The sequence below is a fragment of the Nyctereutes procyonoides genome, unplaced genomic scaffold (assembly GCF_905146905.1).
Source record: "Nyctereutes procyonoides isolate TBG_1078 unplaced genomic scaffold, NYPRO_anot_genome, whole genome shotgun sequence".
In the NCBI taxonomy this organism is placed as follows: Eukaryota; Metazoa; Chordata; class Mammalia; order Carnivora; family Canidae; genus Nyctereutes; species Nyctereutes procyonoides.
Genome location: NW_026575146.1, coordinates 74,751,143 through 74,768,903, shown reverse-complemented (window position 1 = coordinate 74,768,903; position 17,761 = coordinate 74,751,143). Strand labels below are relative to the sequence as shown.

The window sequence follows — 17,761 nt, the reverse complement described above, 5'->3', positions numbered from 1 at the left end:
GGCTGCTGGCTTCCATCTCACCAAGTCTGGTGATGGGTGCGTGTTTTGCTCCATTTCCTCCCACAACCTGCAGCCACTCGGGGCCTCTGAATTAGTCAGGATTCACTTCAGTCCAAAGTGAGAGAAACCTGACTCAAACTACCGTAAGCAGAAAGGAGGATTTCATGAGGTTGTGCATCCATTGTGAGGGTGTGGTTTGGCTTAGGGACGATTAAGGACAATATCTGCTATGCTTGGGCTTGAGCTAATCTCCAGGCGAGGGAAAAATAATCCCAGCAGCTCTGGGCTTCCATGCCAGCCCCTCACAACCAGGGAGGATGCTGGGACTTCTCTTTCCCGGCGTCAGTTTGCAAAAGTATCAGGGAGGATCCTGATTGGCCCAGCTCAGGTCATGTACTCATTCCTTGGTAATTTGCTGTTTGGAGGGGCTGAGAAACCAAGATTGGTCCAGCTTAAGTCCTGTGGCTTGCTCCATGGGCCTTCTCCCAAGGCCTGGGAGAAGAGAGGCTGGACAGATAGGCAGACAGTGGCCCTCCTCCCCTGCCTCTCTAAGATGGGCCTTGACATCGGGAGTTTTAAGGTATCATGAGTTTGTGTGATTGTGAGCCCCCTGCCACTGCTCCACAGTAGCTCCTGTGTTATCCAATCCTGGACGGGGCTCAATTGTCTTTCCAGATGAAGAGCATGAGCGTGGGGGACCCTCGAACCTTTCCTTTCATCGAGCCCCCGCCACCAGCCAGCCTGGAAACGGCCATCCTCTACCTCCAGGACCAGGGGGCTCTGGACAGCTCCGAGGCCCTCACCCCTATCGGGTCCCTGCTGTCCCAGCTGCCAGTGGACGTCGTGATTGGTGAGGACTTCCAGTGGGGTGATCACACCGGAAGGGGCTGCAGGGACCGTTCACCCTCTGAGTGACTCGTAGGCAAGCCTGTTCTTTCTCTGGGCCCCGTCCACTCAGTCACAAGTTCCCTGTGGCAGGGACTGTTCTGGGCACTGGGGTACAGCAGTAAACAAACAGGCACCTCGCTTCCTCTGCACACCCTGTTCCCAGCTCCACCCGGTGCCCACCCTCTCGGTGTCGTAAGGATGTCAACACTGCCTGCCTCTTCCTCTTGCTCATCCCTGAGTCATCCCTGCCCCTTCTGAGAAGCTGGTTGACCGAGGTGTGTTCTGGTCTGATTTGCCTGACTCAGGACATTCTAGATGATCTGATCTGTGGCCCACAGAATATTCCCAGCTGAGCAGGACTCCTTGTGGCAGTATTTTCTGGGTGTGATGCTTGGCAGAACCTTTTGCCGGTGTTAATATCATTAAAGTCCCCATCAGTGCAACACCCTGGAGTTTCCGTGGGAACAGGAGGCTGGGTACCGCTGACCCTGAGGGCCTCTCATGGTTATGAAGATGGTTCTATTTATTTTAGAAGGACACCGGGCTAGAGCAAGGGAAATCCGATCTGAGAAGAAAAAGAATGTTCTGTTCACAGCATTGGCTGTGTGTCTGTGAAAGGCTTAATGGGTCTTATATCCTCTCACCGGCACCTGGTGAAGGTTGGGCCTCTGGTCACCCTTTCTGTGCCGATGAGGAAGTTGAAGCTTGGCCCGGGGCAGAGGTCCACACCCAAGGGCCCAGAGCAAGCAGGTGAGCCTGGGTTTGATCAGGTGTCATGTGAGAGTGACACGCTTTCCGGTGAAGCTCAGAGAAAGGCCGTCACTCAGTCACCGAGGGTCCTGCAGTGGGCAGAGCCAGGAGGCGCTCCGCATCCAGGCTGACGCTGTGGGTCCCCAGGCCCAGATGGCTCCGTCGGCGTGCTTACTCTGTGCCACCCGGTGGAGCTCCAGGGGCTTCTGGGGTGAGGCCTGGTCATCTTCACAGCAGGGCGGGTGCAGCTTCTAGCCCGGTTCACAGACAGGGAAACGGAGGACGGAGAAATGGAGGGACTTGCCCACGGGTCAGAGCTACAGGGTTCTGGGACAGCCTCGTTTTATCGCCGAACTTTATTTTCTGAGGCTGGATGTGTAACAGGAACTTTCCAACAAAGTGGCTAAGGGGACTGGTGAGGATGAGTCAGACACGTGTGACAGGCCACCGAGCACAGGGCAGGCGGGCGATGGCCTGGTGGTGCAGACCAGGGGTCAGCCCGATTCCTGCTGGGGAGCGTAGGCAGAGAAACGGCTTTTCGCTGTGTTGGGATACCATTCCTACTGCTTCCCTGCCACACCCCCGCCCCCCGCTTCTCCCATCCTCTCCATCCCCCCCTGCTCCCCCGGCCTCCACCTAGAATCAAGCAAGGACAGCAGAAGAGGATTCCTCCCGAAACAGGCACATAAGTCAGTACCTGCTGTGTGCCGGGCAGGCCATCAGGGCTCCCATGGAGTCATGTTCTAGAGGCAGGAGGCAGAGACCACCGCAGACCTCAGGACAGTGCCTGGCAGGAGAATAAAGCGGGGGGGGGGGGGGAGCATGGGTTGTAGAGAGGAGGCCCAGCTGAGCGGTGGCACTGCTGACCATGGCAGCCAGCCTTCAGACGGTGTCCACCTGGTGCCCGCGGAGGCAAGATCAAGGTCACCTCCGGCCTGCAGATGGGGAAACTGAGGCCCTGCCCGAGCTCACATGACCAGGAAACAGAGTGTGGGCTTGATTCTGTCCACAAGAGAATGGCTCCCAAGGCCCTTTGTGGGGAAGCTGGAGGGAGGTGGGGGCAGGCTGGGGGTGGCCGTCCTGGAGTCCAGGAGGCTCAGCTTGGCCCCTGTCCTCTCCCCGCCACCCGCCAGGGAAGATGCTGATCCTGGGCTCCATGTTCCACCTGGCGGAGCCCGTGCTCACCATAGCGGCCGCCCTCAGTGTCCAGTCACCCTTCACCCGCAGTGCCCAGAGCAACCCCGAGTGTGCCGCAGCGCGGCGGCCCCTGGAGAGTGACCAGGGGGACCCCTTCACGCTCTTCAACGTCTTCAACGCCTGGGTGCAGGTGAGCCCAGCAGAGGGACCACCCCTGTCAGTTACATCCTGCGTGGGGCATGAGGAGGCCCACTACCCCTGCCAGGACCCCTGAGCCCTCTGCGGACTGGAAGGGCCCTGTCTCCACCATTCATCCCTGTGGCCATAGGGCTAGCATGCACTTGAGGGGCCCAGCCTTGAGGGGAGACTGGGGTTTTTAAAGCACTGAATAAAACCACTGCCACCCAGAGAAAGTTCACACACTCCTAGGGTGGCATCTGTCTATCCAGCACATGCTCTGGCCCTGGCTCTGCACTGGGCAGTGCTGGGGACCCAGTGGTGACTAAAAACCCTTGGCTATGCCCTCTTGGATCTCATGGTCCCATGCTGGGAGGCAGGCCTGTCCCTAGACAGTGACCACTGAGAATGGGCTGTGATAGTCCCAGGGGCTGAGGGAGCCCAGAGGGGATGTCTGACCCAGGGAGGGCTTCCTGTAGGAGGGCACAGTGGGGCTGAGACCTGGAAGGAGAAGGAGAACTTGTCCCTGCCTCTTACTCTTCCGGGGGCTGGCGTCTGGGCCCGTGCTGGGGGTGTCTGGGCACTGGGTTAGCCCCCAGCACTCTTCCCCAGCTGGCTAGGCCCTGACACCCTGGAGTCTGGTTTTTCCACCCAGGTAAAATCTGAACGGAGCAGAAACTCACGCAAGTGGTGCCGCCACCGGGGCATAGAGGAGCACCGGCTGTACGAGATGGCCAACCTGCGGCGCCAGTTCAAGGTGAGACTCAGGACGAGGAGAGGGGGCCAGGAACAAACCTGGGGAAGTGGGGGGATGGTGATGGGGTGTGAGGAGATGGAGTGAGTGCAGATGCACCACCTCTTTCCTTCCCTGATGGAGCAATCAGAGTGCCACCATACATTCTCCTCCCCAACCATCAGACACTCAGATGTGGGGTGGCCTGAGTGAGTCAGAGGAGTGGAAATTCAGGAGGGCTTCCTAGAGAAGTGGACAGGGTCAACGGTCACACGCTATATTCTCATGAAGAACCTGGCCATCTGGAGCAGGGGTGCTGAGCTGGCCATGCAGACAGAGCTCTGGGAGGCAGCAGGGGGTGGTGATGGTAGGTACACCCAATCTGGAGAGAGTGGACATCCCAATTTGCAATCAGTATGATGCTGGGCAAGTAACTGCATGGCTGGCCTCAGCCTTCCAGCCGTCCTGGCAGGATTACAGGAGTTAATACGCGTAGAGCCTTTAGAACAGGGCGAGTCCCTGTGTAGTCCACTGCCTGTGGTTGCGGATGGCCACACTGAGGCCCAGGGGAGTGGCCACCCGACCGCGGCCTACTGTGCACCTTTAGGAGCCATCCCCACTCCCTTGGGGCCTGCTGATGTTCTGACCGTTGTCAGCATCTCTGGCTTTTCAGAGCAGCGGTTCAGCTTTTGTTGGCCTGCCGACGCTGAGAAAGGTGGTGAAAGGCGGGGACCCTTTCCTCTGTGTCACACTCGCACATGACATCCCGTATCTGCTGAAACAGAGGAGCCCAGGTGGCTCAGCGGTTTAGTGCCGCCTTCAGCCCGGGGCCTGATCCTGAAGACCTGGGATCGAGTCCCATGTCAGGCTCCCTGCTTCTCTCTCTGCCTGTGTCTCTGCCTCTGTCTCCCTCTGTGTGTCTCTCATGAATAAATAAAATCTTAAAAAAAAAAATGAAACAGAGGGTCCAGTGAGTGGCAGGCCCCAGACTGGAGCCCCAGACTCAGCCTGCCTGTGTCCCTCACCTGAGCCCCACCCACCTTCCCACCCGCCCCCAGGAGCTGCTGGAGGACCATGGCCTGCTGGCCCGGGCGCAGGCCCCGACACCAGGGGACAGCTACCATAGGTTGCAGCAGCGCCGCGAGCGCCGGGCGCTGTACCGCCTGAAGCGCCAGCACGAGGAGGGAGGGGGGCGCCGGCGCAAGGTCCTGCGGCTGCAGGAGGACTTGGATGGCTGCTCCAGCGATGAGGACCGGGGGGCCGGCGACAGCGTGGACATCCAGGTGGGCGCTTGGGGCCAGGCAGGGTGGACTCCAGCAGAGTGGGAACAAGCCCTGCCCTTAGCTCCAGAGACCGGGCTCTGTGGACAGGACCTGGCCCCCGCAGTCTGCGGCACCCTCGGTCTATATGTCCCAGTGGACACGGCCCTTGGGCACAGGCTTGGCTCTTGGGCACCGGGCTGGGCCCCCCAGGAACCTGCCTTCTCCCGCGTTCCCCCCAGGACGTGAAGTTCCAGCTGCGGCACAGCCTGGACCAGCTGCAGGCAGCCACCAGCTCCGCCCAGGACCTGACACGGGACCAAATGGCCCTGCTCAAGCTGGTGCTGGGTCGGGGCCTCTACCCGCAGCTCGCTGTCCCGGACCCGTTCAACAGCAGCCGCAAGGACTCGGACCAGGTGGGCCACCTCCTTGGGCCCTGGCCTCACGTGTCTTCTCACTCAGCGCTCCTTCCTTGCACTGTTTGGTGCTGAGGACACGGTGCTTATTAGAGGTTATCAGAACAGTCCTGGCCCTGCCCTCCAGGGCTCCTGGAGGAGGGGACTTCTTTTTTTTTGTTTTGTTTTGTTTTGTTTTGTTTTGTTTTGAGGAGGGGACTTCTGAGTGGAGATGTAGTTGGGGGAATCTGGCTGAGAAAGGGGAGGATAAGGATTCTGGGCAGCGGAAGGGTAGGTCCCAGGGCCTGTGTCACCTGGTGTCTGCCTTTGCCCCTCCAGATTTTCCACACACAGTCCAAGCAGGGCACTGTGCTGCACCCCACCTGCATCTTTGCCAACAGCCCTGAGGTGCTGCATGCACAGGAGCAAGAAGCCAGGGGCAGCGAAGGGAGTCGAGGTACTGTGAGTGGAGGCAGGGAGAGAAAAACCCTTTGGGATGTGAGGGGGTGACTTCAGGGTGCCCCTCGCTGCCTGGGATTACCCCTGGCTCTCCCCACACTCGGCCTTTGCTGGGGCTGCTGACGTGGGATCTGCAGGCTTGGTGGTCCCAAGAGCCAGACCTCTTTGCGTGGCCTTGTGAGTCACCCCCACGCTGATCCCCACCCTCCCTGCTGTGGTGGCATAGTGGCTGATGGGGCACCGCGGCCACAACCCAGGCCTGAGCTTTTAGCGAGTAGAGTCGACCAGTTCCATGGGCTCCGTGAGCTCTTTGGCCTGGTTCTTCCCAGGGGTGCCCCCAGCCGAGGCCCCCTCCCTGGGGTGCAGGCCACCATGCTCTGTGTGAGCTCTGATTCGCAACTCCACGCTCTCCTTGTCTATTAAGGAACTAACGCACTGTGGGAAAATGTCAACGTTAACCCCAAAAAGCAATGTTTATAATCTTAAATACCTAAGGTAGAATTTTAAACTTTTCTCTCAAATCTTCAATTGCTGTAATTTCCTAGTCAGTTTGCTCTCTTCCTGTTAACATTGTTTTTCTCTTTTTTAATTTTGAAAAATTCCGGACACCATCCAAGTAGAGAATGGGATGAGCCCTTGGTCCCCTCGCCCAGCTTCTGTCATCACCTCACGTTTTTCTCCTTTCTGCGGGGACACGATCCCAGCCATTATATCGTTTAGAGGCGTAAAAATCAGGACTGGTTTTTTGCACTACGACAGCGTGGCTATCCTGCCTAACAAAATTAGCAGTATTTCCTAATAGTGAATAGCAAAAGTCATATTCATTATGACAAAGTATTTAAAAATAAGTCACAGCCACTTTACCATTATTCACACAGACATATTTTTTATACAGCTGCATAAATAGCCCTGGTGGTACCGGCCGCCCCTGGGGGACAGACCAGTGCAGGGGGGGCGCTGTGGGTAGGAGATCAGGCCGCAGGGGTGCCCTGAGCTGCCCTCCGGACTATTTCAGATGACAAGGACAAGATGAGCAGCAAGCACCAGCTCCTCACCTTCGTCTCCCTGCTGGAGACCAACAAACCATACCTGGTGAACTGCGTCCGCATCCCCGCTCTCCAGGTGAGTCCCAGCCCCATACACCCCAACTCCCAGGTCTGGTGACCATGTCCTGGGGCAGGAGGCCGGGGTGGGCTCCAAGAGTCTCCTTCCCCCCAGCTGGCTGCTGTTTTTGCATTCCTGACTCAGTAAGTACTTGCTGAGCACCTGCCGTGTGCCAAGAACTGTTGTAGATGCTGACAACTGAGCAGTGAACAAGACAACACCCAGGCCTTGCTCTCCCAGAGCTCACATGTGGGGGAGGATGGCCATAAGGACAGAAAAGTAGTACTACATGATATGTTAATAGTGCAAAGTATTTAGGAAAAATGAAAAGAATAGGATAAGGGGGTTGGGGAGGGATTGGGGTGAGGGTAAGGGACAGGCTGTAGTAGGAAAGGTGATCAGTATGGGCCTCATTGAGAAGGTGTGGTGGAACAAAGACCTGGAGGAAGGGAGGGAAGGAACCATAGGATACCTAGGGAGAAGAATATTTAGAGGGAATAGCAAGTGCAAAGGCCCTGAGGCATATGCATGCCCCCTATACCCAGGGAACAGCTGGACCAGAGGTAGTGAAGGAGAGTGGCTGAAGATGGGGTCAGAGAGGTAGGAGAGGCTGGAACGCCCTATCCCCAGGAGGGTTTGAGCAGAGCTGGAACAGGGTCTGATGTGGGGCAGTAGTGGGGAGCCCAGCAAGGAGGTGACTGGGGTCATTGGGGCAGGAGAGGGTGGTGGCTGAATCCAGGTGGAGGCCGAGGACACACCTAGGTTGTAGATAGATTCATGTATGTGTCTGCAGCCAGGAAGTGAGCTGCTCATCTCATGAGTTCTGCACACCACCCTGCCCTCCTGGGCCTGGCCTTCATTCTCGCTTTATAGAGGAGGAGGTGAGGCTTGGGGGGCCAGGTCGCTTTCAAGTGGCCGAGCTGGAGCTCCAGGGCCACACACCATACATCATGCCTCCCCTGTGCATCAGATGGGTGTCCCCATTACCAGGGCCCCTCGCTTCAACCCTGGGGAATGTAAAGGGAAGAGAGAAACCCTGTGGGCTCCCTGGGCCTCTGCAGATTGCGCTGGTGCTGTGACTTCCACCCACACCATGAAAGCTGGCTCCAACCTGCTCGGTTATGTCGTCTCTGCAGCACGTATGGAGCAGCTGCCTGGCACCGGGTGCCGGTTCCTGTTCTAGGCGCTGGGGATGCAGTCGTGATGAGAATCACAATACTCCCCACACCTGTGGGGCTCCTGGAGCGGGGGAGGCAGGCAGTAAACAGTGACGGAAATAGGAACGCTAATGCCAGATTCTCCCAGCAGCCCTAGAAGGAACAGAGCGGGGTCAGGGGCCAGTGTGGTGGCCCTGGGCAGGACTCCAGGGACAAAGCACAGAATCCCTGGCTGAGATGCCCCCAGCCCTTCTTCCTCCTCCTCCTGGTCGCCTGGTTTCTGATGGAGACTGAAACACAAAAGAAGAGCATGTGGAGCTTTCCTGCTCCGGCGCCCAGCCCCCGAACTGGCGACCCTCGGCCAGGCCTGCCTCGGCCACCCAGCCGCCCATCCCACACGCCGTCCCACGTTACCGTGATAACCTGCAAACAGATAGTTGAAAGAAATGCATGGTGTTTGTCCCCACTCCCAGGAGCTACAACCAGCATCCGGCCTTTCTGCTTTATCCCAGATCCTTCCCTCTGTTGTCCGTGTCCCACTTCCGTCCACCCACTACCTCCAGGCTTTCTTTTCCTTTTCCGATGCATTTTATATAAGTTTCTGGCAGCAGTGCCCTCGGCCTGAAACGCTTTGGCATCCACACCACTGACCGGTGCTCAGTACTTGTTTACGTATTTTGAGGGTAAAGCGTATGTAAGGGTGACATGTACAAACAGGAGGGACACCATCTGATGCGGTCTCAAGAGGTGTCCGAGTGCGTGTGCGTCAGCTCAGCCCTGTGGGGACACAGGCTCCTCCCTCTGGCACCTGCCTCCCATCAGGAGGGCGACCTAGTATGGTTTGCCTTTAATCTCCATCCGTCTGTCCCAGTCGAATGTCCATTGTGTGGCGGCAGGGCGCCTCCTGCGCAGCAAACACGGCCGGGCACACAGTGGGCGTGCAGCATGTTTGCTGCGGGGCTAGACACGTTGGGTCGGCGGGTGGGAGAACCACACATAGAGCGATGGGTGGGGGCTGGGAGGGCTGGCGGGGCTGCTGAGATGGCACCCTGCCCCGCACACCCACTGCCTGTCCCCTCTCCTCCAGTCCCTCCTGCTCTTCAGCCGGTCCCTGGACACCAATGGTGACTGCTCGCGCCTGGTGGCCGATGGCTGGTTGGAGCTCCAGCTTGCGGATAGTGAGAGTGCCGTCCGGCTTCTGGCAGCTTCTGTGCGGCTCCGGGCCCACTGGGAAAGCACCCTGGACCAGCAGCTGGCCCGGCAGGCCCGGCGGCGGGGGCCGGGGGTGGACCAAGAGGAGGAGGAGGCTCCAGTGGACCCCAAGGAGGTGGCACACCTGAGCAGGGACCTGCTGCAGTTCGTGGCGTCCAAGGTACGTGCAGCCTCTGGCTATTCCCATCTCAGCCGGAGGGGCTGCCTGCCCCAGGGATTAGGGGTTCACAAGGCCTGGCTTCCAGCTCATTAGGTAGGTTTGCAACCCAGCTGGGCTGAGGACAAGCCCAAGGTCACACAGAGGGTAAGGGGTGGAGGCAGGATCTGATCCCCAGGGGCACAGCTCCAGAGGCCATGGGGGTAGGCGCTGCGGGCCCCTCCCCCAGGTCAGCACACGTTTATGGGTTTATGCGGGCACCCACACACCACGCCATACCCTGGTACCCTCGTTAACAGTTAAAGGCGTGCAGGCCAGAGAGGGAAGCTGTAAGTAGCAGCTTGTTCTTGGAAGATGGAGGGGAGGGCAGCCCCAGTGGCACCGCCTGCAGCCTGGGGTGTGATCCTGGAGACCTGGGATCGAGTCCCACGTCGGGCTCCCTGCATGGAGCCTGCTTCTCCCTCTGCCTGTGTCTCTGACTCTCTCTCTCTCTCCCTTGTGTCTCTCATGAATAAATAAATAAAATCTTAAAAAAAAAAAAAAAAGGAAGATGGAGGGGAAGAATTGGGTGGAGCAGAGTTGAGATCCGTTCCCCACCTCTTACGTGGGGCATTGGAATCTCCCTGATTCTGCTGTGTGTGGATGGGGTGCAGAGAAGGGCATGCGCCAGGGTAACTTCCTGGAGCGGTGCCCTGGGGAGCTGGGGCATGGGGACCGGACCGACGCGCCAGGTGAGGCTGGGCATGGTGGCCAGATGGGAGGTGTGGTGTGGGCCCACAGGTGACAGGGAGCAGAGAAGGGGCTGGGGCATCGGGGTGTATTCCAGACAAGCCTCTGGTAGCCACAGTCTGAGACCCTGTGATTGGTTTAAGCAGTTGGCCCTGTAACCGAACTGTCTGGGTTCGATTTCAGGTACAGCTGGATCCAGGTGCTCTACTGAGTCTCCCTGAGTCTCTCTCCTTTTTTCCTGCCCTTCCTTCCCCAGGTTCCCTACAGCCTCCGGCGGCTCACAGGGCTGGAAGTCCAGAACCTCTATGTGGGACCCCAGACCATCACAGCTGCACCCAGTCTCCCCGGCCTCTTCGGCAGCTCTGCCCTGTCCCCCCACCCCACCAAAGGGGGCTATGCGGTCACGGACTTTCTCACCTACAACTGCCTCACAGTAAGTGTGGACCCCACCTCGGCCCTTCATTCCCCACTGCCTGCCCCCCACCCCCCCAGGCCCCTGCCCCTGAAGATGGGATCTGAGGGAGCTCCACCTCCCCACCAACCATGTCCCAACTTAGTGCAGGGATGTGGTTTCACAATGGGGCCTGTCAACCCCGAGGGCTTCTGGGACGGGTCCCAGGTGGGTAGTGGCAAGCTGGGCAGGGGGCCAAGTCTGGTGCAGCCTTCCTGCCTCAGAGCGACACAGACCTGTACAGCGACTGTCTCCGCACCTTCTGGACCTGCCCCCACTGCGGCCTGCACATGCCCCTGACGCCCTTGGAGCGCATCGCCCACGAGAACACGTGCCCAGAGGCCCCACAGGACGCCCCCCCAGGTAAGGATGTTGGGGGGGGCACTGTGACCGCCCACCCCACAGTTGTGTCCTGGGAGTCTGGGCATTTACTCTCTGGACATCTGGGGATTGAGGACCTCGGCCCTCTGGCTCTGGTTGGTGCCGGCCACATAAGCTTTGTCACGGAGCCCGGGATGGGAGGGTTGGAGCGTCGTGTGTGTGTCTCTCTCTGGTCTCCATGTGGTGCTGAGTCTGGTCTGCCTGTTTCTATTTCTCTGTCTTGGCCACACCCCCATTGTCACCCAGGGGATGCCACAGCAGGCAGACCCTGACACAGCACTCGGGGTATGCACCCCACACCCACACCAGGGCTGGTCAGGAAGGCGACGGGGGGGCCACACTGTCCCACCCCAGGACACTCTCTTTCCCAGTCCCTGTGTCCCAGGGAGTGACAGAGACAGACACAGCGAGAGCGAGACACACAGTAAAGACTTGCCTGTGTGTGTGTAATAACCAAGGAGGCAGTACCAGAGGCTGGGAGAAGGCCTGAGCCCCCTGGGTGCCTGGGATTTGGGTGGGGGTGGGAGCACGGAGCAGAGGGACCTCCCCCCACAGCCTCCCTTCCCCTCTCTCACAGAGGCTGAGGATACTGCCCCCGAGCCCCTCCCCAAGGCGTCTGCCTTGCAGAGGCCCTACCACTGTGAGGCCTGCCAGAAGGACTTTCTGTTCACGCCCACGGAGGTGCTGCGGCACCGCAGACAGCACATGTGAGCCCGGAGCCCCGCCTGCCCCCCCTGAACCCGCACCCTGGGCTCAGAGCTCTGGTCTGGCCCACCTGTCAAGGAGGGAGTGTGGAAATGTGAATAAAGTCTCATCGGCTGACCCTGACCTTTGAGCCTACTCCGGCCCCTCCAGGAAGCACCAGCGGCCCCTTGTTGTCCTCCCCACGGTCCAGCTCTCATCCTGCTCTCTGCCGCGTGCCATCCCAGGCTCCCAGGGCCCGATCTGGGCAGGTGAGGCCAAGCAGGGACTTCAGAGGACGTGGGCCCCGCTGGCCACTGCTCTCTCCCGACTCTGTCCTCATGGGTCCTGCTCGTCCCCAGACTAGGGAGACCTGCACTGTCCGTCCATGAGAGTCACTTCAAGAACTGGGTGGGGAGTGGTGGGGCTGGCGGTGTCCATGTCAAGTGGGCCCACATCCAGCACAGTCACTGGGGCCATTCCTGCTGCGGGGTCCTTGGCAGTCCACAGTTGTCCCCTCTGACCCCCGGCCTGGCCCCGCCACACTCCTATCGTGAGGACGATACGGAAGTGCCTTGATCCCTGCATGCTGGTAAATTCCATGGCTCCGGTGAAAGACACAGATGACCAACGCTCCCTCCAGAAGAAAGAAATAACTTTCTGATCAGCATCACACTCAGGCCAAACCAGACTGAGAGCCTCAGAAAAGCAAACTAGAGGCTCCTGTATGAACACACACGCAAAGCCCTTAGTGAAAGTTTAGCCGCTCCTATTCAGTGACGTAGACAAAGGCCAGTAAGTACAGGTGGCCAAGCGGGGTTCTAGGAGGACAGTTGGTTTAACATTTGGAGACTAGTCAGTGGGATTCACCATATTAAAAACAAAGCACAGGGATCCCTGGGTGGCGCAGCGGTTTGGCGCCTGCCTTTGGCCCAGGGTGCGATCCTGGAGACTCCGGATCGAATCCCACGTTGGGCTCCCGGTGCATGGAGCCTGCTTCTCCCTCTGCCTGTGTCTCTGCCTCTCTCTCTCCTCTCTCTCTCTCTCTCTCTCTCTCTCTCTCTGTGACTATCATAAAATAAAAAAATAAAAATAAAAAATAAAAAACAAAGCACATCAGACAAATTTCAACACCTTGTGGCCTTGGGTAAACCCCCCCGACCTCTCTGCTCTACTGTTTTTCTCCCAAAAAAGCATAGCCCAACTGTCCACTTATCCCAGAGGCTTCATTTTCATACAGAAATCTTGCCCTCGTATTTTCTTCTCCCTGAGTGCGGGAGCAGAGCATGGCTTTGGGGCTGTGGGGCAGGGGTCAGAGCCCGGATAGAAGCCACGCCAGGTGTTTGAAACAGGAAGGGGTTTTGTAGGGGGATGAGGGGGGTGCTGACAACACCCGGGGAGGTGGAGCGGCGGGCTTGGGGCCGGTCTTTGGGAGTGACCCCAGGACCGCAGCACGGAAGATCTACAGCACGGAGGCCGCCCCTGGACGGTGCAGACACGGGACGGGAGGAGGACGACAGGAATCCACCAGATTCACCTTCGGGGCGCAGCTCCGCACACCTTCCTCTGCGCATGCGCTTCCAGATATTTACAAACTGGTCAAGGTCCTGCGGTGCCCTTGGCCGTGTAACAGCTCCCCGAGAACGACCTAAGTGTTTCCCAGGATCATTGAGCACTCGGCCGAAGGCTGACTCTACAAATGGCGGTGAACCGCCCCAAGTGTAGACCTCTCACCTGTGAAAACCCGGGGCCTCCTGTTGGCTATGTGGACGGGTTCTCTGTTTTTAATTTTCCAAATAGCGTGACAGCAGACGCCTTCGATGCACCAAGGAATCTCTGTCCACTTCTGAAATCCCATTTTTAAAAAGATTTCCCCTGTTCTAGAAGGTTCAGAGAAGCTGGAAATAGTAAGAAGAAAAGAATCCCTTGGAATCCCCCACACGCACCCAAGACTCGGGCACCGGCTGGTTGATGAGCGCCGCGTGGTCGGCGGCAGATCCTGTTTGCTTCTTTCCACAAAGCATCTGAGCATAAACACGTCCCGGTTATTACCGCGCGTCTGTCCCCTCGGTGAGTGGCCGGGCCTGCTCGGGGCCATGACCGGTTTCCTTCCATTCTGCTCGGCGCTCTGGGGGACCGGCCTCTGCATTATGCCTCTCCCCAAACTTCCGGCCCTTTCCTCAGGGCGCGTTCCCAAGAGGGCAATTAGTGGGTCAGAAGGTAAGAGCATCTGTGAGGAGTCCTTGGCACAGACCGCGAGCTTCCACTCCTTTCTAACCACCTGCATTTCTGGCCAACTGACAAGAGGAACTGCATGCCTCCTGGTATAGTGGCCAACACTCCATGCTGACGGTGTGCCAGGCACTGTTCTGGGAGACCTTTTTGTATTGCTACAGACCTGGCTCCTTGTTTTCCCTGGCTGTATAGCGGCCGGGTACATGGAAGGGCCAAACTTATTTAGCCAGGCCCATCTGGAGAGACATCTAAGCTGTTTCCAATCTTTTGCTCCTACAAAGAAAGCTGGCATGAATATCCTGCCACGTGGGTCACAGATATGTGTGTATCTGCAGGATAGATCCCTGGAGGTAGAATCACTGGCCCAAAGAAAGGTACATTTTAATAAGTTATTTGATAGACTCTCCTGTCTTCCATCCAGGCTGTAGGGGCTTATATTTTTATTTCCCCTGATTGCCAGTAAACCTAAGCATCTTTGCATATTCCGGGCTATTTATATTTCCTCTTCTGGTGGCTCAAGTCCTAGACTCTTTGTCATTTTGTTATTAGTTTGTAGTAGCTCTTTATATATTCTGGATCTTCAGAGTCATAGACGTGACGAACATCTGTCTCTCTTTGCTGCTTATCTTTTGGCTTTATGTATGGTGACCTTTACTCAATATTTTAAAATTTTTTGGTGGTCAAGTCTCTCTTTTGTTATGACCCCAGAAAATGCCTTCCCTGATGCATAGTATTAAAAATAGAGAAATAAGTGGTTTATGAGAGAAACTAACCTCAGAGCTTCTCCCACCCAGTGTCCAGCCAAATCTCCTAAGAACATTACAGCTTGTTGGAACTGTTCCTTCTTTTCCTTCTTTTTCGTGTTAACACATAAATTAATGTCCCACTGGCAAGAAACAGTTCTTTTGATTTATGTGTGTGCGTGTGCTTGCATACACACACACTGGTAGGGATGTGCTGAAGATGGAAGCTCGCCAGTACCTGCCAAAAAAAACCTTAAGCATCTCCTGGGCTCTGACCCAAAAAAACCATTCTAGGGGGGTCTGAAGGGACCTTCTAGAAGAAGGGAGAAAACTCTTAATACCCACATATGGCCACCAGGGCATTTGCCCAAACAGAGGAGCCAGGGGTCACAGTCCCACCCACCCACCCAGGGGGAATTTTATGGCCCTGAACAGCACCAGAAGTTCTTATTATCCATCAGTCACCCCGGGGGGAAAGAGGTCTGTTCTGAAACCCGCCCCAAAACTCTGGGTAGGTCTGGGGCCTGGACATTCTCGCAGCTGCATGAAGTAAAGCTCCTGGAGACCTCACTTCTCACCCATCAGATTGGCTCAAATTCAAGAGCTCCCTGCGGGGAGGATGTGGAGAAAGGGGTACTTCGAGCTACCCTGAGGGGACTTTGGTACAACTTCAATTTCGCAGCATCTCTCAAAATGCAAAGTGTATGTGCACTCACTCAACAACCCTTTAAAAACTTTCTCTCGAAGCATAACACAGAGGAAAGTGCACAAATCATCAATGAACAGCCTGGTGAATTTTCCCAGAACACGAAACATGCCTGTGCCACCAGCATCCACACAAACCATGACCAGCACCCCCCCTGCAGCCTGGCTCCTGCTCCCCAGCACCGCCCAGTGTGGGGGGGCTCCCAGGGCCACCAGCGCTCTGACCTCTAACGCCATCACCTAGCATTGCCCGTTCTAGAACCTCATAAAAATGGTCTCTCTCGTGTCTGGCATATCCTGCTAACATGTTGCGTGGAGCTGTGGTTTATTCATTCTGTTGCACGAATTCATCACACTTTATTTAATTTGCTCCTTTGCTGATGGGCATTTGGCCGGGAGCCAGCTACAGTGATGATGCCCCTAGGAACACACGGTCCATGTGGCCTTTGGTGAACACATCCGCGTTTCGGTGGAGTCGTTGGGTCACTGGACACATACGGGTTCAGTTTTAGTAGCTTCTTGGCAGTCATCTTCCAAAGTCATTTTAGCCACGTGTGCTCCTACCAGCCACGCATGAGAGCTTCGATTAGCCATGCTAATGTTATTTATTGTGATTGTGCTTGCATTTCCATGATGGCTGATGAGGCCGAGTATCTTTTCATGGGCTTATTAGCCATTTGTTTATCTACTTTTCATAATTTATATTCAGTATTTTGACTCATAAAGGAGTTGTATTGACTTGAAAGAGTTCTTTTTATTATGTATAGGGAGCCTCTGGCTTAGTTGGTAGAGCGTGAAGCTCTTGATCTTGGGGTCAAGGGTTCGAGCCCCAGGTTGGGTGTAGAGTTTACCTAATAAAGTTTTTATATATGGCTTATGTATTTATATAATATATATAGTCCTTTATATATAAAATATATGTCATGTGTGTAGTGAAATTTCCCCCCAAAATTGAAAAACCAAGTATTTTTCAATACTTGATTTCAAAAATAATTGATTTTTCAATTTCTTCCACCCAATGACCCCATCTTAACTGGGTCATCTGCCAAGATCCAATCTCCAGATAAGGTCACAGTCGCAGGTCCTGGAGTTAGGACTTGAGTATATCTTTCTGGCAGACACAACCCAACTCACATCACCCCTGGTAACCCGCCCTTTGCGTGGCTGCTCAGCGCAAAGCACAAACCGGACTCTCTTTGCTCAAAATCCAAGACAATGGGATCATATTCAGCCACAAAAAGGAACAAAGCACTAGACAGGCTACAACATGGATGAAGCTTGAACACTTCGCTGAGTGAAAGAAGCCAGACGCAAGAGCGGGGGCACCTGGGTGGCATAGTTGGTGAAGGTAGGACTCCTGGTGTGGGCTCAGGCTCTGACTCCAGGGTTGAGATGGGATCCGCATGGGGTCTGCGCTCAGCGTGGGGTCTGCTGGAGGCTCTCTCCCCGCCCCTCTCCCGTCTCTAACATAAATAAGTGTTAAAAAAATAAAAAAATAAAAACATATAGTGTATGATTTCATTCCTGTGAAACGCCCACAGCAGGCAAATCCACAGAGCCAGGAGGTGGATCGGTAGCCGCCCGGGTTGGGAGTCGGGGTGGCGGGAGCGTGGCTGTCGGGGGGGGGGGGTAGAAGGTTTCCTTTTGGGGTGTGGAAACGTCCTACAGCTGATGTGGTGACGGCCGCACAGCTCTGAACCCCCAAGCCACCGAACTGCACGCTTTAAAGGCGAGGGTGTAGGGAGTGAATTAACATCTCAAAACAGCGGTTCCGAACAATCAACCGCCTGCGCGGCTCCCCAGCGCCCCCTGGAGGGAGCCCGGGCTCACTGCCGGCCCCCCGTTCACGGGCCTCCGAGCCGCGAGGCCCCCGGGTCGTGCTGCCCTGGAAAGGAGCTCACAGGAGCTTCGGACTCACGCCGGGCGGCCCTGGGTACAGAGACCCGCTTTGCCACGGCCCCAGCCCGACGGCGACCCGTACGGAGGCGGGGGGCGGGGGGGACAGCCGCAGCCGGGACCCGGCCGGCCGCCCGCGACACGCGCGCGGTGCAGACACAGGCCCCGCCGCCCGGCCCCGCCCGCTCCCCGGGCCGAACCCCGGCCGGCCGCTGCTTCCTCACCCCAGGAAACGGGGGAGGTATTTTTAGTTACAATTAACCCCCGCCCAAGCTCCCTCCTCCCCGGTGGCACAGCCAATTGGTTTAATTAGGGAGGATGCAGCGAGAGGCATTTCCAGTCGCCGAGCAGGTGGAGGAGGGGGAGGGGAGCTGCCCCTCCCCCACTCGCGGGCGTCCAGGGTCCCCCCTCCCCCAACAGGTAGCGCCCGCTGGCCTCCCCCGGCGGCCGACCTGGCCTCCCCCCGCCCCCGCCCCGGGCCCTCCCCCCACCTGCCCTCAAGGAGGTGTCTG

General features: G+C 57.0%; 1 protein-coding gene across 7 annotated transcripts in view; it reads left to right on the top strand.

Moving 5' to 3' along the window:
• DHX34 (DExH-box helicase 34) overlaps nt 1–11,811 on the top strand; it is a 28,222-nt gene extending 16,411 nt beyond the window's left edge. For 6 of the 7 annotated variants that reach the window (XM_055311270.1, XM_055311272.1, XM_055311273.1 and 3 more), the window contains exons 7-17: nt 676–850; nt 2,772–2,965; nt 3,608–3,709; nt 4,744–4,968; nt 5,187–5,360; nt 5,679–5,796; nt 6,814–6,920; nt 9,147–9,431; nt 10,414–10,590; nt 10,833–10,971; nt 11,567–11,811. In XM_055311270.1, coding sequence (XP_055167245.1) covers nt 676–850; nt 2,772–2,965; nt 3,608–3,709; nt 4,744–4,968; nt 5,187–5,360; nt 5,679–5,796; nt 6,814–6,920; nt 9,147–9,431; nt 10,414–10,590; nt 10,833–10,971; nt 11,567–11,700 — 1,830 coding nt within the window. In that variant the 3' untranslated portion in view covers nt 11,701–11,811. Of the gene's footprint in view, nt 1–675; nt 851–2,771; nt 2,966–3,607; nt 3,710–4,743; nt 4,969–5,186; nt 5,361–5,678; nt 5,797–6,813; nt 6,921–9,146; nt 9,432–10,413; nt 10,591–10,818; nt 10,972–11,566 lie in introns of all 7 variants that reach the window. The other variant, XR_008662578.1, reaches the window with a different exon arrangement.
• Nucleotides 11,812–17,761: the final 5,950 nt, after the last annotated feature.